The following is a 27,706-nucleotide window of genomic DNA, read 5'->3' as shown; positions in this document are numbered from 1 at the left end:
CATATCATCACTGCAGTGATCAGAGCTCTTCCATGTCTCTCTCCATGTAGTCCAGGGAGGTATGGCTCAAGTCATTCACACCAACTGAACAATGACAGTCATATTTGTACTTGTTCTGGAATGACATGAGTGCTTGTGTTATGTGGCAGATCCTGGCACCCGACAGGCAGCTAACAGTAACCTTCTCCTTATTCAGCCTAGTGAATGGGACGTCAGTGTGCCTGACTAGAGTCACCTATTACTAGTATGTTGGGTATGTTATTTTGCCTTAAGGGCTGTGATTGCATGGCACACTGTTTTTTTTAGTATGCGTTTTATGGTTTGTGTTGGGGGGGGTGGAGGTTGCTTGGATGTTTGCTTTAGGTCTCCCTTGGTTTTGCAGATTTTTATTTAGAGCCTCCGAGTAGGTTTTCATGTGTTTGTTTTTTGCTGGTGCTGGTTTAATGGGTCTGTGTAAGACTGGTGGTGTGATGCAAGTATTTCCCTTCTCCTCTTGACTGTCTGATCCAGTCTTGGGATGAGAGAGCTTAGCCTCTACTTTGTATAACTGCATCTCCCGCATGTATTAGTGTTTGGTGGTAGGAGGAGGGGCTTGTCTCTGTACATGAGGCAGTTGTAACATTGCCTCAAAATGCCCAGATTCACCAGTTGGACTGGAGAGAGCACCTGAAGCTGCCCTTTGGACATGCCTGGATAGGTACAGTGAACTGTTGTACTGGATGGCTATTGAGGTCGAATAGAGAGCCTTGTCCTATTTTACAGTACAGGAGGGTCTAGTGCTAGGGTTTATAAGTGCTTGCTGTAAGTTTTGAGCAAGTGCCAGGCTGAGAAATGAATGGCTTGAGTGCTTAAGTTGAAAGTTTGTCTAGTTCCAAGGAAAAAATTGAAGAGGAGACTTTGTGGAGTTGGGAATAGTTTTACCCTAGCTAGCCGGCGATGCCCGGCGCACAAAACTGGGCAAATACTGTATTTATAGAAGGTAAGTGAAAGAGAGAGAAATTTGCCCAAAATGGCCAATAAACTACTAATTTCTGGGCTGAAACCACTCCTCCAGGGACAGATAGGCTGCTTAAAGCTCCCCTCTCTCACAGGTGAACAGAGAAACTTCCTTCTATCCAAGTAAGGTGTGGGCAAACACAGATATTTGTAACACAGCCCTGAATTCAGCACTAACCTGAAAACTGGACTGTACTAGTTTAGAAAGGCAGGAAGCAAGTATATATATATATATATATATATATATATATATATATATATATATATATATATATTTTTTTTTTTTTTTTTTGTTTGTTTGTTTTTTCTTCAGAAAATAAAGCAGATGCACTCAAAAAAACGGTTTAAAAGCTCAGAAAATGATACTTGTAATATATCGCAGATCAGAGTTGTAGTCAATGCCCCCAGTAATAAAGTAGGAAGAAACAAATGCAGTAAAAGCAGATGAATAAAGTGCAATGTGTATATATATATATATATATATATATATATATATATATATATATATATATATATATATATATATATATATATATATATATATAACAATAGAAAACAAACTGACTTAAACAAGCTACCAAATTAACCAGAAAAAAGCTCATAACTGAGCCCTGTTCCAGCAGTCTTCAACCAGACAAGTTTTAACTGCACACCCTTGCTTACTAGGGTGCAGTGGAACCTTCTCCAAAAAAAGATGGCCTGGATCAGTGCTCAAGTTATACAAACAAAGCTAGATTCAGCAGGCTTGAATCTGGTCTATGCTACAGCAACAAGACGCAGCAATTTCAGAAAGAAACAGTTCAAATAAGCAGTCACAATAAGCCTGTGACCAGAAATTCCCAGCTCACAAGGGCAGAATCCAGCCTCTCCTCCCACAAGCGTGCAGACCACAAACTTTCTTAATGTTGAATAACTGGCCTGAAGCCCAAGTGCTTAAGCCAGAACTAATGCACTTTTAGAATAGCAGACACTGGGCCTTCAGTCAGCAATTCCCAGCTTAGAAGGATGTAAGATACCTGTCCTGCCACAATAGTGCAGACCACAAACCTTCTTACTGTCAAACAGCTTGTATGAAGCCCAAGTGCTTAAAACAAAAGACTTAGAATAATAGTTGCAATTTAATCAGGCTACGTCCAAGCAGTAATAAATGCAGCAGAATAAATAAAACTGAGTACTTTTAAGAAAAGCAAAATAAAGTTGGAGGAAACCCAAATACAGTAAAAGCAAATGAATAAAGTGCAGGATTTTTTTTTTTTTTTTAAGTGCAAGAAGAGAGGAAGGAAGAACCTAAGTGGGCTGCCTTCTCAAATTTTCTCTGTATTAAGTAGAGTGAACACTAGACTCAGAATATGATCTAACTACTCTGTTAAGTGAGCAAATGAGATGGACCCAGGAGGAGTGTTCTAATACATACTTACAGGAGGGGCAGGCAATTCCAGAGCCACCAACACAGGAACAGGGAGGGAGGATGGGGGGGAACTAACTGCATTGAGACACACAACACACTGTTCAGAAATACACAATTAGGAAACAGAAAAAATGAAAATACAGTACTTTTAAAACTGCGAGTTTGTACTTGGATGACTAAAATTCACTACTGCAAGTTTCAGTTAGCTTCAGATTGTAATGCAGATGTTTGTAGCCAAGCAAGTCTTTCAGGAATTGAGCATAAAATTCTTTCTCATACTTTGTGGCTAGCACTTGAAGTACAGAGGAATCCCTCTAGGCTATTAAATATCAGATAACAAAGACCTCTTTTTTTTCTTCGAAAGAGTCATTAGTAATCTTTTTATTAACCCTATTTTTGTTCATAAATGCTTTCCATATCCTTTTGATTGTTTTTAATTATAGACGCCATAATGGCAACCTTTGATTTATCAAAAATGTTAAATAATTCCATATAAAACACAGTGCTTTCTTTTACATTATTAGGGTACTTGTAAACCCTCAGATCTTTTGGCTTGCAAACATTCTTTCAGGTACCAATTATCATATTGCAAAGATTTATATTTAAACATTAAGTCATACAGAACATTCATTTTTCCTGATAAGTTCTGGTTTCACCATTTTCGTTAATTTGCTTACTGAAAGAATGTAGGTTATTGTGTAACCAACTCAACCATTCTTATGTAGTATTAACTTCATTGTGTACATTTTTGTCCTTATTAAGCAACATAACATGATCGTTCATTTTAAATTTACTGTTAAAGTTATAAAAGTCACCTTTTTTCTTTGTCAAATGCTTATCCTTTGGTCTTGCCCCTCCTTTTACATAGTTTGATTGAATACTGGTTGAGCTGTCCTTTTCCGGTGAACAAAATACTATAAGTAGCAAGTCCATTGAGTTCTCCATCTCCTCTCCTTCCACAAGACGCTGACTCGCCTCATGGATGCAAATCACTTCTGGTTCCTCACTGGACTCCTTATGCAGGTTACCAGGCAATGAAGGAAATCTCAACTGGCTCTGCATACTACTTGAGCTGTGCGAAGGCATCTGTAGTAGTTGGGTTAATTCACCCACCAAGGTATTAATATCGTTCCTCATGGCTGTGATTCCTGTATTTACTTTATTGAGCTCCATTTTGAAGTATCTGCCACCTCTAAGTTATCCATATGAACAAACTATTCAATTCCAAAAAGAAGGAATCTGTGTAGAGAACACAACTGTGCCAGCTGTTAAGCCAACAAGTTTTACACCGTTGAAGGTGCAGAAGTAAACCTTTGGGAATGCAGGCTTGACACCACTTCAAGGAACTTTTAATAAATACCAGCAATACACACAACCACCACAGAATGCATACTAAAACTAAACACTTAACTTAATTCACTGAGTTTTTTGGCCCTTATACACTGAGACTTCCTCAGAAAAAGTGAACTACCTGTTAGTAATCCCTCCTTTTATACCAAACAAGTCATTGTCTATTAAACACAACTTCCTGTAAATAGTTACAGTATTAGTGCATAGATGGAGTTGTCTGTCCTGTACCAGAGGTACATGGGTAGTGCTATGCCTTGAAGTAGGAGAGTGGAAGATGCTGTATATTATGGAGTAGTAAAGCTTGGATGTTGGAGCAAACAAAAATACCTACATCACTGTTGACAGAGTTTTAATTAGTAGATGTTCATCGTGCATACAGCTGCAGTAATCACAAATGGGTTCTCTGCCGACAGGCGGTCCCTCGGTCGGCCGAATTCCAAAGTCTAGGTCCGGCGTCGGTTGTTGTCGCTTTCTTTCCTGACATCAGTGAGGCAGGGATATATAAGACACAGCCAACGCCATATTCTTCAGTCTTTTTTGCCGAGCGGTGCCCGAAGCAGAAGCAGTTCGCAAGTGCCGGTCGGCCAGCTCCTGAATTTACGAAAAATTGGAAACCGAAGTCTTCATTAAAGCTAAGTACCCTGTTGGGGAAACTTTTCTTGCCTCAGACCGATGTCAGAAAAAGTTAACAATTGTATTTCTTGTGGGAAGCAAATACCGCATAAGGATTTCCATTCCCTCTGCATACCTTGCTTAGGCCCAGACCACGACGTCTCGGGCTGTTGCTTTTGCGCTACTTTCAATAAACGCACTATTAAGCGTCGGGCGGAGTTCGCCCAACACATTTTTGGTACAGCCTTTGATTATAAAATGTCATCTGAGACTCCGACTAGCGTTTTAGGGAATTTCTTTTGTTACCTCAACACAGACCTCTGGCGATACCTCCTGTCTTGGACGTACTTGATGTTTATTCGGAGGCTTGCCTTAATCCGGATTCCCTGCCTCCTGTCCTAGTCAAGCCTGATAGGTACTACAGAGTTCCTACCTCGCACCAATTTCTTTACAAAAGCCATAATGCTGACCCTGAAACCATTTCTCAAGGCCCCAATGGAATGAAGGCCTCTACTGCTAAGAATCTACTACCTTCCGAAAGAGAGTCAAGATCCTTAGAAAGGTGGGGAAAAAAGGTACATACCTCTGCCACCCTAGCCATGAGGGCCTTAAATTGTCGGTTTCATATGCTTAAATATCAGTAGTTTCTGTTATCACAATTAAGAAATAAAATGTCTCAGCCTGAACAACCAGATTTGAAGGAGTTGCAGGATATGTTGCATAGTGCAGAACAAGTGGGTAAACACACCTTACAATGTGGTTATGATGCCCTAGAGGCCTCAAGTAGAGCTGCTGTTACAGGATCAGTCATTCGTAGACATGCATGGCTTAGGGAACAAATCTTGCCTGATCATGTGAAAGCTAAACTGCTAGATGCTCCTTTACAAAAAGATGTGCTATTTGGTACCAATGCTGAGGAGATACTACGGAAAATGGAAGAAAAAGCTAAATCTATGCAAACTGTCAAAGCTTTTTCTACAAGTTCAACCACCACGTTTTAGCAGAAATTGGCCTTCTAAAAACTGGTCCTTTCCAACCACCGACAAGCCCCAAAGAGGTAGATACAGGCACACAAGGGGCAGAGGGCAATCGCAAGGATCATATAGACGCAGGCAATGGCAAACTCCAGCACCAAGAGGTGGCAAAGACAGTTCACAGCAATACAGGAAACAAACTCAATGACTTCCTCCTTTCCATGCCAAGCAAGTCTCAGCTGGCAGCACCCTTGGGAGGGAAACTGGCATTATTTACAAGAAATTGGCATATTGTCACAGCAGACAAATGGATACTGGACGTTATAAACAGAGGCTACAGATTTCATTTTCACATTCTCCCAAAAATGAGAGGCATGCCAAACCTGCCACACAATCAAAGGGCAGAGGCACAATTACAAATTTCAAAGCTCATAGACATGAAAGCTATTCAAGAGGTACCTACTCATGAACAAGGTCAAGGTTTTTATTCCAGGCTATTTCTGGTACCAAGGAAAGGAACAGACTGGAGACCCATTTTGGACTTATCCATCCTAAACACATTCTTACTCGTACCAAAATTCAAGATGCTCACATTACAGCAGCTTCTTCCCATGCTGGGCAAAGGATTTTGGCTGGTAACATTGGACATCAAGGAGGCATACCTGCATGTCCCAATCAGACAAAGCTGCAGAAGATACCTCAGATTTCTTGCAGGTTCAATAGACTATCAATTCTCTGCATTGCCCTTTGGCTTATCTACTGCACCCAGAGTATTCACGAAATGCCTGGCATCAGTAATTGCCTACTGCAGACTTCAAGGGATACAAATTTACCCTTATTTGGACGACTGCCTGATCCAAGCGGACAGCAAACACTTACTTCTGGAACATCTGGCTTATGCACCACGGTTACTGAATTCTCTGGGATACACAATCAAAGAGAAATCCAGTCTAACACCATCTCAGAAAATAACTTTCCTGGGTGCCAACTTGGACACAAACACCCAGAAGGCCTATCTTACGCCAGAAAAACAGGGGCAACTAACTCAGTACTTCAAAACACTAGCAAATTGTACCAGGCTTACTGCAAGGAAAATTCTGCAGGCTCTGGGCTTCATGGCATCTTGCATTCTTTTAATCCCATGTGCAAAGTTGCATATGAGGAAACTTCAATGGTACCTAAAAAACCTATGGTCTCAACACAGCCACAGTTTGGAAACAATAATACCAATAATTCCATGTTTGAAAAAGGAATTTCTATGGTGGGCCCAAGCATGTCGAACAAACACAGGTCTCCCATTCTGCAAGCCTCAAGCAAATCAAGTCATCACAACAGACGCCTCAGATTACCTGGGGCTTATGACAGACAGGTGCATTCAGGGCAAATGGTTCCAAAAGAAAAGCACCTGCACATCAATCAAAAAGAAATGCTAGCAGTGATAAATGCAGTTACAGCTTTCAAGGACCTCCTGCATCCAGGACAAATGTCCTTCAAGGATGCATCTGCAGTCATAACATATGGGTTGTCCTGCCTCAGGCAGCCCTGCGGTCGGCCGGATTCCAAAGTCTGGATCTGGCCTCGGCTGATGTCGCACTTTCCCTGACGTCAGAGCTTTTGGGGTATAAAGGCATCAGCCGACGCCATTTTCCTCTGTCTTTCTTGCCGCGCGGTGCCCGAAGCAGAAGCTGTTCGCAAGTGCCGGTCGGTCAGATCCAGAGATTTCAGCTACAAGACTTCTAAAAGCTAAGTACCCCGTTGGGGACTCTTTCTTGCCTCAGCCGATGTCAGACAAAGTAAATAATTGTTTAACTTGTGGGAAACAAATACCTCATAAGGATTTCCATTCTTACTGCCTTCCTTGCTTAGGCCCAGACCACGACATATCAGCTTGTTTAGCCTGTGCCTCCTTCAACCGACGGACTCTTAGACGTAGGTCGGAGTTTGCAGAATGGATCCGCTTTTGCATATAAAATGCCGTCGGAGACTCCGACTACACGTTTAGCCAAAAAACGCAAGGAAAAGGACCGACACTCGCGGCCCGCGGTTTTGGCTGAAACCACGGTTAGGCCTACCGCGAGTGTCTCTGTTTTGGCTGAAACAGAGTCCTCGGTTCTAACTTCTGCCGAAATCATACCTCCGACAACCGAGGCCAGAGAGACCCCGGCTGAGTCGGCTACAGAAATCCCTACCGAAGAAGCAAGCGCACAAGAATTGTCCGACACCATCCCATTGGACATTTCTACTCCTGCACGTGGGGCAGCTAGGCCCCCTGCTTCTATGTCTATTAAGGCCTTCTGCAGGGCTAAAGCAGCTAACATTTCTAAGGCTTTACCTGCAAAATCTACCTCTCAGAGACCTTCCTCAAGTTCTCAGATTCTCAGCCTTGCTGAGGACCTTGCATCTCTGATTAGGGGTTCCCAACCTCACCCAGACAGGGCCTCTCAACCTCCTCCTGACAAAAGGCCTAGGACTGAACCCCCTGAGCCTCTCTCCACTGATTACTCCTCGGATGGATCTGATTTATCAGACCATCAGGAAGGGCCATACTCACCTTATGAGGATTCAGATGCAGAAGACTCTATTCCTTCTGCCTCCCCTCCAGAAGAATTTTCCTTTGGGGAGACTTTACACTCAATGAGGGAACACTTTCAATGGCAGGGTCAGGATTTCTCTGATTCTAGAAAGACTTAGGACCTTTTTACACTTGCCACAGCATAGGCCTTTAGCCATACCACCTGTGCTAACAGTAGTTGATGATGCATATAATGATGTCAGTTCTGCCCCTGATTCTCTTCTCCCGGCCCCTGCCAAACCTGACAGATATTACAGGGTCCCGGATTCTCACTTTCACTTGTATAAAGCCCATGCTGCAGACCCAGAAACTATTTCTCGGGGCCCAAAAGGTGTTGCAGCTGCCACTGCCAAAAACCCCCTACCCTCTGAAAGGGAGTCAAGAGCATTAGAGAGATGGGGGAAAAAGGTTTATACATCTGCTACTCTTTCTGCCAGGGCCTTAAACTGTCAATTCCATATGATACAGTACCAGGAATATTTGTTAGATCAGCTGAATAAAAAGCTTTCTTCTGAACCTTTAGACCACAAGTCCCTTCAGGATTTGGTACGTAACTCTCAGCAGGTCAGTAATCATTTCTTAAAATGTGGCTATGTTGCACTGGAGGCTTCATTTAGATCAGCTATGACTGGAGCAGTAATTCGAAGGCATGCCTGGCTAAAAGAGCAATTCTTGCCAGACCATGTCAAGGCTAAACTCCTAGATGCTCCAATGGAGAAACAAAGTTTATTTGGCTCCCCTGCACAGGAGATTCTAAAGAAAGTGGAAGAAAAAGCAAAATCTGTACAAACAGTAAAGGATTTTCTGCAGGTCTAACCTCTGAGGTTCAGCAGAAACTGGCCTTCAAAGAATTGGTCCTTTCCAGAAGCTTCCAGAGCACAGAGGGGCAGGAATAGACGCCCAAGAGGCAGAGGTCACTCAAAGGGTGCCTACAGGGGTCGTCAGTGGCAACCTGCCAACCAAAGGAGTACTGCCACAGCTACAACTACAACCACTTCCACAGGACCGACACAATGACTTGGCTCTGATTCCGCCTACCAGGGAACAAGTGGAAGCACCCTTGGGCGGAAAGCTGGCTTTATTCTCGAAAAATTGGCATTGCATTACAAAAGACAAATGGACATTGCAAACAATAGACAAAGGATACAGGTTTCACTTCCACACTTTACCAAAAAAGAGCGGAATGCCAAACCTTCCACCAAACCAGAAGCCAGAGGCTCTAAGGCAAATCAACAGTTTACTTCAGATGAAAGCAATAGAAAGGGTACCACCTATGGAACAAGGCCAAGGATTTTACTCCAGACTATTCCTTGTACCAAGAAAAGAAACCTAATGGAGGCCTATTCTCGACTTGTCCACACTAAACACATATCTCATTGTGCCAAAATTCAAAATGCTGACACTACAGCAACTTCTTCCCATGTTGGGCAAGGAGTCTTGGCTGGTGACTCTAGATCTCAAGGAGGCATGCCTGCACGTCCCTATATGACCAGATTGCAGAAGACACCTCAGATTTCTTGCAGGATCAGAGCATTATCAATTCTCAGCATTGCCCTTTGGCTTATCTACTGCGCCCAGAGTATTCACGAAATGCTTGGCATCAGTAATTGCACATTTCAGGCTTCAGGGAATTCAAATCTACCCATACCTGGACGACTGCCTAATACAAGCGGACAACAAGACAAAACTAATAAAGGATTTGGCCTATGTCATACACCTGTTACAGGCCTTGGGATACACAGTCAACATCCAGAAGTCAAGACTAATGCCATCCCAAAGGATAACATTTTTGGGTGCGGATCTGGACACAATAACTCAGATGGCTTTTCTCACAGAAGAAAAACAAAAGCAACTCCCAGTCTACTTCATGGCTTTGACAAGACGAACTCTGCTTACTGCAAGGAAAGTCCTGCAGGCCCTGGGTTATATGGCATCCTGCATAATCTTGATCCCACATGCCAGGCTGCATATGAGGAAATTACAATGGTACCTAAGGAATGTATGGTCTCAACACAGACACAGTCTAGAAACCATGATACCAATCATTCCATGCCTGAAAAAGGAATTCCTGTGGTGGGCTCAGGCCTGCCAGACCAACAGAGGGTTGCCTTTCAACAAACCACAACCAAGGCAGACCATCACCACGGAAGACCTCAGACCTAGGATGGGGAGCACACATGGAAGACAAGTGTATCCAAGGCCTATGGTCTCAAGACCAGCTGAATTTGCACATAAACCTAAAGGAGATGCTGGCAGTGAAGCATGCAATCGAGGCATTCAAATCATTCCTCCAGCAAGGACATCTGCTGATAAGGACAGACAATACCACAGTCATGTGGTACATAAACAAACAGGGAGGCACGCATTCCTACCCTCTATGCCGGATGGCAATGGATCTGTGGAACCTAGGCCTGAACCTCAACATCCAACTGCAGGCCAAATTGCATCAGGAAAAGAGAATTCACTAGCAGACAGCTTAAGCAGAACTACCACGGATGCTCACGAATGGATGCTGCATCCACACATCTTCAAAATCATAACAAACAAATGGGGAATGCCAGAGATGGACCTGTTCGCCTCCCCACTCAACCACCATCTGAACAAATTCTGCTCAAGAGTATACCACCCACAAGCCTGGAGGGTGGACTCCCTCTCTTTCAGCTGGAAGGCCCTAACATTGTATGCTTTTCCACCTCTCCCATTGATGTACAAAGTTCTACTGAAGATCAGGGAGGAACAGCTAAATGTGATTCTGATAGCTCCAGACTGGCCAAGGCAGCATTGGTATCCGCTACTGAGAAACATGTCTCTGACAAAACCATGGCCTCTACCCCTATGGCCTTTACTTCTAACGCAGAACAACTACAAGATCCTGCATCCAAACTTGAAAACACTGCAGCTAACTGCCTGGAAAATTGCTTAAAACAAAACCAAACTGTTTTATCTCAGAGGGTCAAGGACATTATCCTGGAGGCTCGCAGACCCTCCACAAGAAAAACATACTCAGCAAAATGGAAAAGATTCCTCATTTGGAGTGCATCAAAGGGTACAAATGTCACACTGGCAAACCTAGCACATATCCTAGTATACTTAGCAGAACTGTTCCACAATGGCCTGTCCTATTCTTCCATTAAGATTCATGCTTCAGCAATTTCAGCAGAGTACAACATGGATCCTCCTATCTTCTCTCACCCTCTCCTCAGACAATTTTTAAGAGGGATCAAAAATGTAAAACCTCCAAGAAAACCTCCTCTGCCTACATGGGATCTCAACTTTGTGCTGGAAAAATTAACACTACCCCCTTTTGAACCAGCAGCATCAGCAGACTTACAGTTCTTATCTTGGAAAAATGCTTTCCTTCTAGCAATCACTTCAGCAAGAAGAGTATCCGAGTTACAGGCACTAATGGCAGTGCAGCCTTTCCTTATTTTTCACCAGGATAGAGTGTCTCTGAGAACCAATCCTACTTTCATGCCAAAGGTGGTATCCAGGGTATCCTTGAACCAAGCTATTCATTTGCCTACTTTCTTCCCTAACCCACAGAACGGGGGAAAAACTATTGCACACCCTGGATGTACACAGACAACTACGCTACTATCTGGACAGAACTAAAACCAGCAGAAAAACTGACCAACTTTTTGTAGCATATGCAACTGGAGTGCAAGGAAAAGCAATATCCAAACAGACAATTTCAAAATGGATAGGAAATTGCATTCGATTCTGCTACTCTTTTCATGGAAAGACAACTCCTGAAAATATCAGGCCTCACTCCACAAGAGCCACGGCCACCACTACAGCTTTCCTACGAGGGGTGGCTACCAAGGACATTTTAGAAGCTGCTACTTGGAGCTCCGTGCATACATTTGCCAAGTATTACAACCTACCTTTATACTCCAGATCCCGAGCAGGTTTTGCAACTGCAGTTTTACAGGGGATCTTAACTACACCATCATTATCTTAGTACCTCCTCCCCCAGTTTGGCTATGGTATTCTACCCATATATTATGACTGCAGATGCGTCCTTGAAGGACATAGTACAGTTTTGTACCTACCATAAATGTAGATGTCCGATAGGTATGCATCTGCAGTCAGGATTACCCACCCTCCTTCCCCTCTGTGGTATTCCTAGGGTGCCTGGCATCTGGGGCAAGAAACACTGAGGAAAATGGCGTCTGCTGATGCCTTTATACCCCAGAAGCTCTGACGTCGGGGAAAGTGCGACATCAGCCGAGGCCAGACCCAGACTTTGGAATCCGGCCGACCGCAGGGCTGCCTGAGGCAGGACAACCCATATGTTATGACTGCAGATACATACCTATCGGACATCTACATTTATGGTAGGTACAAAACTGTACTTTGATAAGAACAGACAACACCACAGTAATGTGGTACATAAACAAACAAGGAGGAACACATTCATACCCCCTGTACAGACTAGCTATGACACTTTGGAACTTGGCTCTGGAATGGCAAATCGAACTTCAAGCACAGTACTTGCCAGGCTTTGAAAACACGCTGGCAGACAATCTAAGCAGAAATATGACAGATCCACACGAATGGAAGTTGCATCCTCAAGTGTTTACAAAGATAATCCAAGCGTGGGGGAGGCCAGACATAGATCTCTTCACCTCCCACAGGAGTCATCAATTGGAAAAGTTTTGTTCAAGGACCTTTCATCCAAACGCCTGGAGAGTGGACGCCCTTTCATTCAGTTGGACAGCATGGACAGTTTACGCTTTCCCACCTCTGCCTCTTCTGCCCAAGGTGCTCTTGAAAGCAAGAACAGACCAACCGAAGATGATACTGATTGCTCCAGACTGGCCAAGACAACACTGGTACCCACTCCTGAGGAGCCTAACAAATACTCCTCCCTGGCACCTACCTCTAATGCCTCTTCTGCTGACTCAGCACAGCTACTAAACTCTTCACAGCCAGCTGAAAACACTCAATCTCGCTGCATGGAAAATTCCTTAATACCACAACAGACTCTACTCCCCAAAGAGGTACAGGATGTCATTTTGGAGGCCAGAAGGCCATCTACTAGAAAGGCTTACTCCGCAAAATGGAAACTGTTTTGCTCTTGGAATGAGAAAAAAGGCCAGGACCCTAAAAAACTGAATTTGCCTCAGGTATTACAGTATCTAGCTGAGCTGCTGAACAGTGGACTTTCATTTTCCTCTATAAAAATCCATGCCTCAGCCATTTCTGCAGAATTCAACACGGATCCTCCCTTATTCTCTCACCCACTCTTAAGACAGTTCCTCAGAGGGGCTAAGAATATAAGACCACCAAGGAAGCAACCAATACCAACCTGGGATCTTAATTACATTCTAGAAAAATTAACATTGCCTCCTTTTGAGCCGGCTGCCTCAACAGATTTGCAATACTTGTCCTGGAAAGCAGCTTTTCTTCTGGCCATTACCTCAGCTTGTAGAGTATCGGAACTACAAGCCCTCATGGCTGTGCAGCCCTTTCTCATCTTCCATCAGGATAGGGTTTTCCTTCGAACCAATCCATCATTTATGCCTAAAGTGGTATCCAGGGTAGCTTTAAATCAAGCCATACACTTACCTACCTTTTACCCCAATCCTCAAAACAAAGGGGAAAGGCTCCTACATTCCTTAGACATACATAGACAGCTACATTACTATTTGGACAGAACAAAGCCTTTCAGGAAATCAGAGCAACTCTTTGTGTCCTATGCTGTAGGAGCCCAAGGGAAGCCAGTTACCAAACAGACAATTTCAAAATGGATAGACCACTGCATACGGTTTTGTTACTCCTATCATGGAAAATCTGTCCCTACAGGCATCAGATCTCAATCCACCGGGGCCACAGCTACCTCTACAGCCTTCCTCAGAGGAGTTCCTACCAAAGATATTTTAGAGGCAGCCACTTGGAGTTCTGTGCATACCTTCACAAAACACTACCACCTGCCTTTATATTCCAAAACTAGACAAGGCTTTGCCACTGCTGTGTTGCAAGGCATTCTGGCTCATCCCAGTTCCACCTAGTGCCTACCACCCTGAGCGTAGCTTTGGGATTCTACCCATGTGATTACTGCAGCTGTATGCAGGTTGAACATAGTACAGTTTTGTACCTACCATAAATGTAGATGTTCGAGTGCTAATACAGCTGCAGTACAGGTTTCCCCTCCTCCTACCCCTCTGGATAAAGACCTAGCGTCTAACCCCTCTTCATACAACATGATGGGGTTATCCTTCTATGGTATATTTGCTTGCAACTACTGTTTTTTGATTATATTGCATTTCATGTATATAAATATAATTTATGTATTGCCTTCCTTCTGGGGGCACCTGACATCTGGGGCAAGAAAAGACTGAAGAAAATGGCTTCGGCTGTGTCTTGTATATCCCTGCCTCACTGACGTCAGGAAAGAAAGCAACAACAACCGATGCCGGACCTAGACTTTGGAATTTGGCCGACCGAGGGACCGCCTGACGGCAGAGAACCCATATGTGATTACTGCAGCTGTATTAGCACTCTAACATCTACATTTATGGTAGGTACAAAACTGTACTTTTACATGTCAAGAGAGTTCTTTGGACATAGAATGGGAGGAGAAAGAATACATAGCCATTGTTTTAACTTTCATAGGGATGCTCACATTGTAAAGGCAATCACATCCATTGATCTTGTTAAACAGGTATTCTTGCAAGTGGTCAAGTTCTTCATTTTCCTTGGCTAGATTTGGTTATTGTACATTGGAGTAGGGTGTAAAAGAACCCCTGGGCTAGAATGATTGGGACTGAATTATGCCACTCGCGTTCCCTGTCATGTGAGGGGAATGAATAAACGAGTGATGGATATGAAGTAGATACAGATTTCACCTAAAGTTTATCAGATGGGAACCTGAATTTTTTTTTAAAAAAGGTAATGTTTTCCTCTCAGTGTTGTGGTACTTTGTGAGAGAGTTGGAGAGCTCCTGTTTTTGGATATAAAATTAATGAAAATAAAAGCAAAGGCTATAGCTATAAACTGTATACACATACATGAATTGGTTCAGCAATACCTAAATTTATGGGAGCATGATAAAATTAGGTATTTAAAAATATGGTTTAAAAAGGATTCTGTTATGGCAGCTAAGGATATACTAAAGAAAAGATAATAGAACAGCTGAGAAACTAGAAGCTCTTGCTCTTAGATGTGCATAGCAAGATACAAGCAGTAAACATGTTTTTAGTCCCTGTAGTTTTATACACAGGTCAGGCATATTTTTATGAACCAGAGGAGATATGGATAGTAATTAAGAATTGAAGGATTTTATCAAGGAGGGGAAGGGACAGGAGTCGTGGGGTAAGTTGATCTGCCCAGTAGAATAAGGAGGTTTAGGATTAGCTGATTCAAAGGGATATTTTAGAGCTACACACTTATAACACAGTCAGAAATATACACTTCAGAGTGGAAAGAGATGATACAGCATGGGAATAATTCAATAAACAAGAAAAGAGTGGGATTTTGGGCGCAGATCCTTAAGGAAAATAATCGTACACAATATTATATTCATAAAGTAGCAGAAGGTATACTAAGAATTAAGTCAACATGGGAATGGAGAATTCTTTCGATAGGGATGACTGCAATTAGGGGTACAAAAGAATAGGTAAGAACGTGTTGGAATTTACTAGAGGAAGCTGGCAAAGGAACCAAGGTAATTGGGAACAAATAGAGGGGGAAAGATAGAATGGTAAGAGGTCAAGAAGACATTGGTTTGCAGATCGCCTTGATGTTGAATATAGACAGGAGATAGTGGAATCTTAAATGAAAGACGTGCACTGGTCGAGTTTTTAATTGAATCTAGAACAGAAGCTGCTGTTAAAAATTGATTAGTAGGGCATATAAAAATTTCATTATAACTCTTGTTTTAAGAATCAGGGGAGGTCAGAAAAGATTGGGAAGACAGACTGGATAAGCAATTCACAAAGAAACCATGTGAGAACATGTGTATGGCTCCCAAATATGCAATCTACAAGATTTAGGATTTTTGCCTGCAAGTGTTTGCTTGTGTTCTAAAAGTATCTATACAGACTACAAAGAATTTTTCCTCAGGCAGGTTACAAATGTTGTAGGTGTAATGGGGAAGAAAGAGGTACCCGAGAGCATATGGTCTTGAAGTGTAATGAGCTGGCACACTTTAAAAATTTCCTACAGAATGCTGTGTTCAGGAATACTGGGCAAGCAAGTGAGTCTAAGGAAATTATATATTTTTAAGCTGGGATATAGGATCTGAATTGCCTAGACGTAGTAAGGCCCTGTTAAGTTAAATTCTGGTGGCTACCAAAAAAGCAGTTGCTAGAAAACGAAAATCGAAGTCTAAACCTACTTGAAGTAGTAAATATTGTAACAAAGATAAAAGGGCAGGAAGTGGGATCTTTAGAAAAGAGTAGGAGTAAACTACATAGAAAAAAAATGGAAATTGTGGGAGTAATACATGTAGAAAAATGTTTTGGAAGAGAAATGAGATTTGAGAAGGCAGGAATTCAAAAGTTTATGTAATGCTGATTTCATTATATGGTATAGAACAACAGATGTGATGCACACTTTGTAAATGTGAACATGTTACATTTATATAAAAGAAATCAAACCATGTTAAGTTTGCCTATGTCTCAAGTAAAAGTTCAATAAAGGTGTTTTCAAAAAAGAAATATTGGTAGTACTATGCATTTATGGCACAGTAGCTTTTGGTTTTAATATTGTTTTTTCCCCCCTTGCTGTGTAACTTTTCTGTATATTTGATGCATAGAGTGCTGTCCTTTATAAATGTTTTTTTTTCAGAAGCTCTTGTCTTTATGAATCTTATTCTTGAACCTTTCTTTTTGTTTGCAGGTCCTTTGGAGAAAGGCCAGGTGAAAAATGAGTCTCTAAGGGAACTGAGGGTAGAGATGAGCAAGAAACACAAAGCCAGGGAGCTTGATGGATTTGGACTTTACCTGTATGTACCCTTTTAATGATGATCACAGTACTAATTGCATGTTTTCCTTTTTGTGTTTTCATTCCAAGAAGCTTATTTTTCATTGCTATTGGTACCTTGCCTTTACATTTCTCAAATGTGTTCATTAATGGCATGTCAGAATAAACTTTTAAGCATTTGATCCTGTTTTTCTGAGATCATTTTAGACTGTGGTCTCTTGCTACCATGTAAAAGTGCAGAACTTGTGCAACAGAACTTGTGCATTGGCAGACTGACCTTATTTCTGCAGTTCTGAAACGGTATCTAGCTACCAGTTTGTCATCCTGATATATACACCACAAAGATTAGTATGGTTGATAGAAGGAAAGAATGCACAACCATTTCTTGATACATACTATCTTGCTGTTAATTATTCACAATGTACATAGATTGTATGTGTTTTTAAAGGAATACTTAAGTGGCACCTTACCTGATCGGCAACTTGGGTCTCATAGCTGACATAAATGCTAAAAAATAGTTTCTGAAGCACGTTTTATGTCTGGAAAAACTGGACATTGCAGTAGTGTTGTATAGCGTAGATTTCCATACTGTGCAGATTCTCATTTGTCTGAATTCCACTTGATTGTATTTGTAGTTAAAATACTGGAACAAAGGTCAGAGAAGTATCAGTGTGCAGTACTGTTGAGTCGCATCCAGTTCCATTACTGCATTCCTTGTTTTTCATTTTTACTGTTAGACATGGTCTTTACATTCTGTTTCGTTAGCATTTTATACAAAGAAAACAAAATAGGAGGCCTTCTGTCATCCAGCAAGATGCCATGTACTGTCCTTTAAGCTTAAAGAAAAAAAATTAAGTGATACTGTATAATTTGAAAAGTATCTGTATTTCTGGCATTTTTTGGCACTTGGCTAATAATTTTGCTGTGTGACATTAAAGTACGTTTACCTACTGGCCATTGTTTTTATTTTTCCCAAGAGTTTTTGCCGTTTATTATTAGTCTAATTGTGACAGGATTTATGTGAATGATGAAATATGGAGAATGGGTGAAAAAAGACAGGCACTTGGTAAAATTATAAGAATTTAAGAAAATATTGTCAGTGCTTTACACGTCTACAACGAAAATCATAATGCTAGATTCATTCTTTCTTTTGAAAGAAAATACCTCTGTAAGAGCAGATGTTCTTCATCTCACATTGCTGCAGTCATAACCTGTGGGTAGTCCGCTGTCCTCAGTCAGATTCTGAGTTTATTGGGGAATAATTTTGTCTTTTCTTGCCTCAGTTAAAGGATGTCAGAAAAAGTGAATAATTGTATTTCTTGTGGGAAACAGATACCTCATAGGGATTACCACTCTCTGTATTCCTTGCTTGGGGCTAGATTTAATGTAATTACAATATGCCAAAATCGTTAAAGTCCAAGCAGGATGAGTCATCCGAAACTACGGTGGAATCTGTGGATCCAGCCGAGGTTTCAGCTGAGTCTCAGGGGAGCCTTTAATTTTGCAAGATGTGGCCTCTCAGGAGTCGGGTCAGGCTGAGGGGGCCTCTCGGGTTGCTGTACTCCCTTCTTTACATAAGGTAGTTAGGCCTTCTCCCTCTGTCTCTAAGGTGTCTTCCAAGGCCAGGCCTGGTTTGTCTTCCTCTGGCCAGTCCTAGTTCTGCAGGTTCTGTACCTAAAAACACATGCTTAAAATGGCAGAAGATTTGATTACCTTGATCAGAGGTTCTATGCCCTCCAGATAAGAGGCCTAGGGTGGAGCCAGAGGTGGAAGGATTGGAACATTCTTCAGATTACTCAGAGTGGCTGAAGATATTCAGGATTTTCCCCTTATTCTGATTCATTCTAGTCCTTCTGCTTCCCTCCAGAGGATTTTTCTTTTCAGAAACCCTGCATTCTATGAGGGAGCATTTTAAATGAATTCTTGTTTTACCACAACACAGGCCCTTGGCTATACCTCCTGTTTTGGATGTTGTTCAGGATGTTGACTGGTATTGCAGAGTGCCAGAGGCTCATAAATATTTGTATAAGAGCCCAAGGGCTGACCCAGAAACTATTAGCCAGGGACCTAAGGGTGTCAGGGCTTCTGTTGTAAAGAATCCAGTTCCTATGGATAAAGATTCTAGAGCTTTGGATAGGTGGGGTAAAAAGTGTATACCTCTTCCACTCTTGCAATGAGGGCTTTGAATTGCCAGTTTCATATGCTGAAGTACCAGAATTTTCTCCTTAGTCAGTTGAAATCTAAGGTAGATGCTTTAGCAGTTTGGTTCATGCCTCTGATCAGGTGGGTAAGCATTCTTTGCAGTGTAGTTTTGATGCTTTACAGGCTTCTTCCAGGGTGGCTGCCACTGGATCGTCAGAGCATGATAAAGCTCAAATTTTGGATGCTCCCCTTCAGTCTGAAGTTTTGTTTGGTTCTCCTGTGGAGTCAGTCTTGAAGAAAATGGAAGACAAAGCTAAGTCTATGCAGACTGTTAAGGACTTTTACAGGTGCAGCCCCCTTCTTCTGATTTACAGTCTAGGGGCAGATCTAGGCGTGGTAGGGGCAGAGCTCATGCACAGGGTTCTTTCAGGCTGCACAGTCTACAGGTGAGGGCAGGGAAACAGACCCAATGACCTGCATCTTCAGCTGCCCGATCCTTCCTGTCTGGCAGCTCCTCTGGGAGGAAAGTTGGCACTTTTCAGGCAAAATTGGCTTTTAGTCACCCAGGACAAATGGGTGTTGGACATTATAAACCGAGGCTACAAGTTTTATTTCCACATTGCCTCCTTTCAAAGGCATGCCAGACGTTCCTCCTCAGCAAAAGGTGGAGGCTCACAAACAGATTTCTTTACTTCTACAAATGGGGCTATCCAGCAGGTCCCTCCGGCCAGAAGTGGGGTTTCTTGTACCAAAGAAAGGAAACACTTGGAGGCCAATTCTGGATTTGTCTATTCTCAACACATACCTGGACATTCCAAAATTCAAAATGTTGACTTTGCCTAGCAGAGGCAGAAGTTGTTGCAAAGATCACTGGATGGTAACTCTGGATCTCAAAGAGGCTTATCTTCATATTCCTATCAGGCCCAGCTGCAGGAGACTGGGACTTTACATTATCAGTTCTCTGCATTGCCCTTTGGCTTATCTACTAGCCTTCTTAAGGTTAAGAGGAATACAAATTTATCCTTATTTGGACGATTGCCTGATTCTTGCTCAAGACAAAGACAAGCTACTTCACCATCTTCAGTATGTTATGGCAGTGTTAAGGTGCCTAGGGTATTCTGTGAACGAAATAAAGTCCAGTCTAGTACCCTCTCAGGACATGTGCTTTCTGGGTGTGAGACTGAATACAGCCTCTCAGATGACAAGCAAAGAAATCTTACCTTTACTTCCAACAATTGTCTCTCCTGTCCAGGCTGACTGCAAGGACAGTCCTTCAAGCCTTGGGGTTCATGGCATCTTGTATTCTGGTGCTTCCCAATGCCAAACTGCATATGAGGAAGCTACAATGGTATCTCAAAAGTGTATGGACTCAACACTGCCACGATTTGGACACTGTCATTCAGATAATACCTTGCATTCAAAAGGAATTTTTGTGGTGGGCTCAGGAATGTCACGACAGATGCCTCAGACAAGGCTTGGGGAGCACACCTCAATGGAAAATGGGTACAAGCAGACTTCAACATTTGCATATCAACATGAAGGAGATGTGGATCTACTTCACCCAGGACAAGTGTTGATTCAAACAGACAACACAACTGTCATGTGGTACATCCAACAAGCAAGGGGGAACCCATTCGTACCCTCTTTGCAGGCAAACTATGATTTTGTGGGAGACTGCTCTCAGTTTGCACCTCACTCTTCAGGCAAGGTTTCTGCCAGGAGCACAGAACTCCTTAGCGGATGTTTTGAGCAGACAGATGGTTTGACAGTGATTTGGGGGACTCCAGACATAGATCTGTTAATTTCCAGCTGCCAAAGTTTTGCACAAAGATGTTTCATCCAAAAGCTTGGAAAGTGGATGCTCTATCATTCAGTTGGAACAATCTTCACGTCTGTGCCTTTCCTCCTCTGCCTCTCCTTCCCAAGGTGCTCTTGAAGGTCAGACAGGACAAGCCCTCCATGATTCTAATAGCTCCAGATTGGCCCCGTCAGCACTGGTACCCTCTGCTGAGGAGTTTAGTACGGGAGCCTCCTTGGCCTTTGCCATCAATTCCACACCTTTTGTCCCAGGCAGGCAATCATTTCCTCAATGTCAGGACACAGTCCCTGCATCTGACAGCCTGGCATATTCTGTTCTAGACCGCTTCCTCAACAAGTTTTGAATGTTATTTTGGAGGCTTATGCTGATAAATGGAGGAGATTTTTCTTTGGAGCCAAGCAAAGAGCTTTGATGTTTCAGTACCTAATTTGAATGTTTCACTTCAGTATCTTACAGAATTACTAGACAAAGGTTTGTCTTCAGCCATTTCTGCTCACTATGACTGTGACCCACCATTATTCTCTCATCCTTTGTTTAAGCAATTTCTTAGAGGGCAAAGAACATAAGACCCCTCCTACTCCTTCCTGGGATCTCAATTTTGTGTTGGAAAAACTCACTTTACCTGAACCTGCAGCTACATCTGAGTTGAAGTTTTTGTCTTGGAAGACTGGTTTTCTGCTAGAAGGGTATCTGAATTACAGGCTCTTATGGCAGTTGAACCCTTCCTGATTTTGTTGTTTCAAATGTGGCCTTGAACCAATCTATTCATTTGCCTACATTTTATGCTGATCCCCAAAATAAAGGGGAAAAATTTATTATTTGAGCAGAACTAAAGGGTTCAGACAGTCTCAACAGTTGTTTGTTTCTTTTGCTTTGGGCTCTCAGAGGAAACCTGTTTCTAAGCAAACTATTTCTAAGTGGATTGGCCATTGTATTGCTTTTTGTTATTCTCATCCTGGTAAGGAGATTCCGCTGGAATCAGACCTCATTCCACTAGGGCTACTGCCACTTCTACTGCTTTTTGTAGCTATTAAAGATATTTTGGAGGCAGCTACTTGGAGTTCAGTGCACACTTTTTCTAAACATTACCATCTCCCTCTTTATTCCAAATCTAGGGCTGGGTTTGCCACTGCAGTTTTACAGGGCATGTTAGCAGCTCCCAATGCTTTATGATTTTGCCAGCCTCCCTTTACCTTTGCTTTGGGATTCTACCCACAGGTTATGACTGCAGCAATGTGAGATGAAGAACATAGTACAGTTTTGTACCTACCATAAATGTAGATGTTCAAGATCTCCTTCCCCACTGTAGTTTGGGGTGGTTGTGTGTTTTGGGTTGTCAATATTATTTGTATATGGGTGGTTGGATGTTTTTCTGTTTTTTGGCTATGGCCTTTCTTTTTAGGGCCTTCTGACATCTGGGGCAAGAAAGACTGAGATCTGATGACCGACGCCAGCCTAACACTTTGGTATTGGACTACCCACAGGTTATGACTGCAGCAATGTGGATCTTCGAACATCTACATTTATGGTAGGTACAAAACTGTACTTTTTCCACCCCCACCCATTTTTTATTTATTTTTTAGAAGAGTGGGCTGTTCAGAAATAGAAACCAATAATATGAAGAGTGAGGACTGTCAGCAGCAGCAGACATTTGCCAGTCTGTTATTTTGTTACCATGCAGTGTCTTCTAGTATTACTGTTGTGAAACGTTTTACCAGGGTGTAGCAAAATGGTGGTGGTAAGTTGTTTGTGTATGCTTTACTTCATGTGAAAATACTCTATTATCAAAGTGATGAAACTACAGTTGATAACTCAGTTGCATGCTCACAGCATCTATTTGAATTTAATTTTGTGTGGTGTTAACAGGTTTATTATTATGCAAAATTTTCACAGTAAAAACTTTGAGAATGAAGTCCTCTAGCAGTAGTTTGTCTCCCACAAAAGCACTTGTTAAAAATATTAAAATTCTTTACAAACAGACTTTGTAAACTGTAAAAGCAATTGATACCCCATTTAGGCTTTGGCCTCAGCTTTGATAACTGGCACCATCCCCCTACTCTGGAATTATAGATAAACTCACTAAACTAGGTATAAATCCCTATGTCACAAGATGAGTTGCCAACTGGCTCACTGACAGAGCCCACACTGTCAAAGTAGCAGACTCCAAATCCAACTTCAGACCCAGTGACAAGTGGAGTACCACAGGTTTCAGTCCTGTGTCCTCTCCTGTTTAGTATCTACTTCTGTGAAGTACAGGCTAATACAGAAGGTCTTTGGCTAATGAAGTTTGCAGATGACTGCAAACTAGGAGCCATGATTGAAACTCCTAACGATGTGGATATCCTACAAAAGGATCTCACTGAGACAGATGCCTGGTGTCAAAGCCATGGCCTGAAGCTCAATGCCAAAAAGTACATTGTCATCCCCTTTGGTAAAAACTTTGTACCCATGAACTACCACATAGGTGGTAGTCTACTTAACACCGAAAGTGTGATGAGACCTTGGGACACAGGTGGACAGTAGTCTCTCCTTTGATAATCACATTGCCACAGTGGTCAGGAAATCCTTCTATGTGGCACACCTCATCACAAAAGGTTTCTCATCCAGAAAGAGGTCATTGTTCCCCTCTGCTAATCACTCAGACCCATTATAGATTTCAGTACCCCTTTTGGTATGTACCTCACAAGACATCTGCAACAACTGGAGAGACCACAGAAATGCCTCACAAAGAGGATTACTGGCATCAAACAGATGCCCTATGCAAACCGTTTCAAACTCCAGCTTTACTCAGTCGCATATCGCCTACTCAGGGGCGATCTCTGCTAACATACAAAGCTATGTCAAACCCAGAGCTGTTGGACATGCTCCACTTAAAGAAATCTCAGTCCCTCCAAGCTACACGCTGTAGGGACCTAAACCTGTCACCACAATAAACAGAACATGCTGGAGGGATATATTCCTGCCCCCTTCCCATACTCTGGAACAGACTAACTATGTCAAACAAAGCTCCTCATTAGCACTCTTCAAGAAAAATCTTTGATTGGATGGGAAATAGGAAATTCACCCTGGAGATCACTTATGTGGCTCTGCTCGACAGGGGCACAGGAAAATAATTTTCTTGGGTGGGAAAGCCAGGGTACCTTTTTGGCTAGGCTTATATAGGCCCTAGGGCCATTAGCCTAGTACCTACCTATGAACCTATGGCAGTCTGTCATCTTGCTGCACCTCATTGAAGATGCTTTCTTTTAAGAAGCAACTCATTTCATAACTGAATTTTATGGTTCTGTTCAGTCCTTACTTTCAGCCATACCTCTCAAGTGTACCTCAAAATGAGGAATGTTTGTGTCTTTGAGTCTTAAAGTCTATGTTTCCCACTGAAAGGGTTTGTCTGACATCCATTGCTAAGGGCTCTTTATTTATGTGAAGTTTGATTGCTAGGATGGTTCGTCCGAAAGAGCCCATTTTCAATGGAGTCCTGGGGAGAAAAGCTCCATAGATACAATGTATAAAATAACAGGTTGCTATAATACAAGAAGAGTACATGAAAAAGTATTTGATGATACAATTTAGAAGATAAAAACAGAAATTATATAACAATTAGTAAAAGTTTACAAATATATAGTCCATTGCCAATGTCCATGGCGGATAATTTTGAATTATATTAATTCAGCAAAAGATTGTTTTAGAAGAGAAAATAACACATTTTAACCATCCTGTAAGCTTCCTAGTTGAAGTTGTTAGTAGTAAGCTGTTAGTGAGTTTTCCACATTATGAGAAGCAGTGTTCCACATTTTGGAGATGGAAGGTTGAGAGCTGTGTTCTTGCCTGCATTTGTAATGTACTCTCTGAGGACACCCACACTGTTCCTTGCACTTTTCTGTTTCTGGAGAGTATTGTCAATGCATTACCCCAAGCCCAACTTGTTTGTTTCTGTCTCATCTCCATAGGCAACTCTGTAGCCAGTGATTTCTAGTGATCACCTAGGCCTTTACTAATCTTACCCCTTCTTCCTATACTTCTATGCTTTGTTAAAGTCTGTTAATTTCCTGCTGTAGCTTTCACTTTTAATCCTTACTCTCCTAGGTATACTTTACACTGTATTTGCCTAGTCTCTCTCTCAATGTGCTTTGCATTGTATTTGCCTAGTTTTAGAGCCCAGAGGAGTGTGGCACTGTATTTGCCTAGTCTCTCTCTCAATGTACTTTGCATTATATTTGCCTAGTTTTAGAGCCCAGAGGAGTGTGGCACTTTCCCTTTTCCACCCTGTAATGATATTTCTTCCTGTGGGCACAAACATACTCCCCTCCGGTTTTTCTGCTCTCACGAGTGGCATGCCTCCTGCTTGACTGCTGCCTGACATTGCCGCAGTTGATTTGTTTACAGATAGACTTTCACATGCTATGGGTTTTAATCCAGGGTACCCAGTAAACATTTACAGTTAAGCAATTAACAACCCCCTATATCCCCACAATATAAACACATTTCTTGAACAAAATCTCCATCGTACTCCTCTAATAATACCATGTGCTGTTGTTAAAGATGACCATCTGAGTTATTCAGATACTACCAGTAGTATACACAGATTGAAAATAAACACAGCCCTTCAACCTTATCCATTTGAAGTGATGCATATAATTTTGGTGTGGTAGTGCAACCCAGTAAATCTTAGGGCTTGTATCAAATACAGGCAACATTTGCTTATTTTTTAACTCCAGATTCAGCAAACACAAAACAAATGCCCTACCTTACCTTAGAAAGCATCACATTATTTCCTTAAATAGGTCATTACTCCTTTGAGATGGTAAAAAAAGCATTCCCTTTGCTTTCTAACTCGACCTCGCACCTTTTTTACTAATATCCCAGACACAGTCACACTGAGACACAGATCTTGGAAGCTTCCACTACAAAACTGATGCCCATAAAGCCTGCTCAGTACCATCCAGACATACTTGCTGCATTAGCACCCACTTAAAGCACTCCCTTTCTCCCCCCCTACTTTCTAGTCAAAATATTACTGCTTCCTTAGAGATAGACTAGGCTGGTCTGGTGCAATGGCACACTGACAAGGTATCAGTCTGTGTGACTGATAACCCAAGTTTTGGAAAAGACTCAAGCCACTGCTAAGGTCAGCCTGCAGACAATGGATGAAATGTCTGACAAATGGCTCTCTTATCCCTAGGGAGGGGTTGGGAAAGGCATCTCTGCCTCTGTAACCTCAAGTGAAGACAAGGAATTGTAACACTCCAGATCTTCTGGTCCAGTGTCTGTAGGTTGGCCTGTTTGTGTGTGTGTTTGTCATCTCCATGGTAATTTTTTCCATGGCTTTGCATATTAGACTAGTCAGACTGATTCATAGGTAGATACTAGGCTATCAGCCCAAGGGCCTACATAAGCCTAGCCAACAAGGTTCCCTGGCTTACGCCACCCAAGAAAGTTATTTGCCTGTGCCACTGTCTAGCAGAGACACAGAAGTGATCCCCGGAGTGCATTTCCCGTTTCCCATCCACTCAAGATTTTTGTTGAGTGCTAATGAAGAATTTTGCTTGACATAGATGGGGTAGCCTGTTCCAGAGTATGGGAAGTCTCTGTGACAGGAATCTATCCCTCCAGCATGTCTTGTTTTATTGTGGTGACAAGGTTTAGGTCCCTAGAGCATGTAGCTCAGAGGAATTGGAATTTCTTTAGGTGTAGCATGTCCAACAGCTCTGGGTTTGACATAGCTTTATATGTTAGGCAGAGATCACCTCGGAGTAGGCGTTATGCTACGGAGTAAAGCTGGAGTTTTTTGAGGCGGTCAGTGTAGAACATTTGTTTGAGGCCAGTAATCCTCTTTGTGAGGTACTTCTCTGGCCTTTCCAGCTGCTGACCTCTTGTGAGGTACATTCCAAAAGGGGCGTTGTACTCTATAATGGGTCTAATGAGTGTCGAGTAGAGGGGAACAATGACCTCTTTTTTCTGGATGAGAACCCTTTTATGATGAGGTGTGCCACATAGAAGGACTTCCTGACTACTGTGGCGATGTGACTATCAAAGGAGAGACTACTGTCTACCTGGGTCCCAAGGTCTCTTATCACGCATTCGGTGTTAAGTAGATTGCTGCCTATGTGGTAGTTAATGGGTGCAGAGTTTTTACCAAAGGGGATGACATTGCAATTTTTGGCATTTAGCTTGAGGCCATGGCTCTGACACCAGGCATCTGTCTCAGCAAGGCCCTTCTGTAGGATGTCCACATCATTTTGGGACTTGACTATGGCTCCTAGTTTGCAGTCCTATGCGAACTTTGTTAGCCAGAGACCTTCTGTGTTAGCCTGCACTTCAGAGAAGTAGATACCAAACAGGAGAGGTCCCAGGATGGAACCCTGTGGTACTCCACTTGTCACTGCTTTGAGGTCAGATTTGGAGTCTGCAACTTTTACAGTGTGAGTTCTGTCAGTGAGCCAGTTGACAACCCATCTTGTGATGTAGGGATTTATACCTAGTTTAGTGAGTTTAGCTATAATTCCAGAATGGGGGATGGTGTCGAAATCCTTGGCGAGGTCAAGATTGGCTGTGTGAACCACCTTACCCTCATCTACGGCTTTGGTGACTGCCTCAAAGAAGTCGGTCAGGTTCAGGAGGCATATGATCTGCCTTTCACAAACATGAACTGGGTGGGATCCAGAGTATGGAGGTTACCAATGTCTTTGTTTGAGCTCCATGATTATACATGCCATGGCCTTGCAGACCAGAGTAGTCAGGCTAATAGGTTGATAGTTCCCGGGATCAGTGGTGGCTCCGCCTTTGTGGAGGGGGTTAACTGTTACTGTGCGCCATTCAGTGGGCACAAAGCCTTATGCGAGGCTATTATTGAGCATGGTGCTTAAGTGGGGAGCCAGTACATTCTGAAGTTTGTGTAAAACGCAGCC

General features: G+C 42.4%; 1 protein-coding gene across 1 annotated transcript in view; it reads left to right on the top strand.

The window, feature by feature from the left end:
• Positions 1–27,706, top strand: part of CDC23 (cell division cycle 23) — a gene marked incomplete in the record, with an annotated part of 1,734,005 nt that overhangs the window by 518,860 nt on the left and 1,187,439 nt on the right. Inside the window, 1 exon segment of the mRNA XM_044069509.1 lies at positions 16,757–16,866. Within this exon segment, the coding sequence (XP_043925444.1) occupies positions 16,757–16,866 (110 nt within the window).

This window comes from Protopterus annectens, chromosome 4.part0, assembly GCF_019279795.1.
Source record: "Protopterus annectens isolate FY-2018-M chromosome 4.part0, PAN1.0, whole genome shotgun sequence".
Classification (NCBI taxonomy): Eukaryota; Metazoa; Chordata; order Ceratodontiformes; family Protopteridae; genus Protopterus; species Protopterus annectens.
The sequence above is the reverse complement of the archived record's forward strand: the minus strand, read 5'-3'. Positions and strand labels throughout refer to the sequence as shown.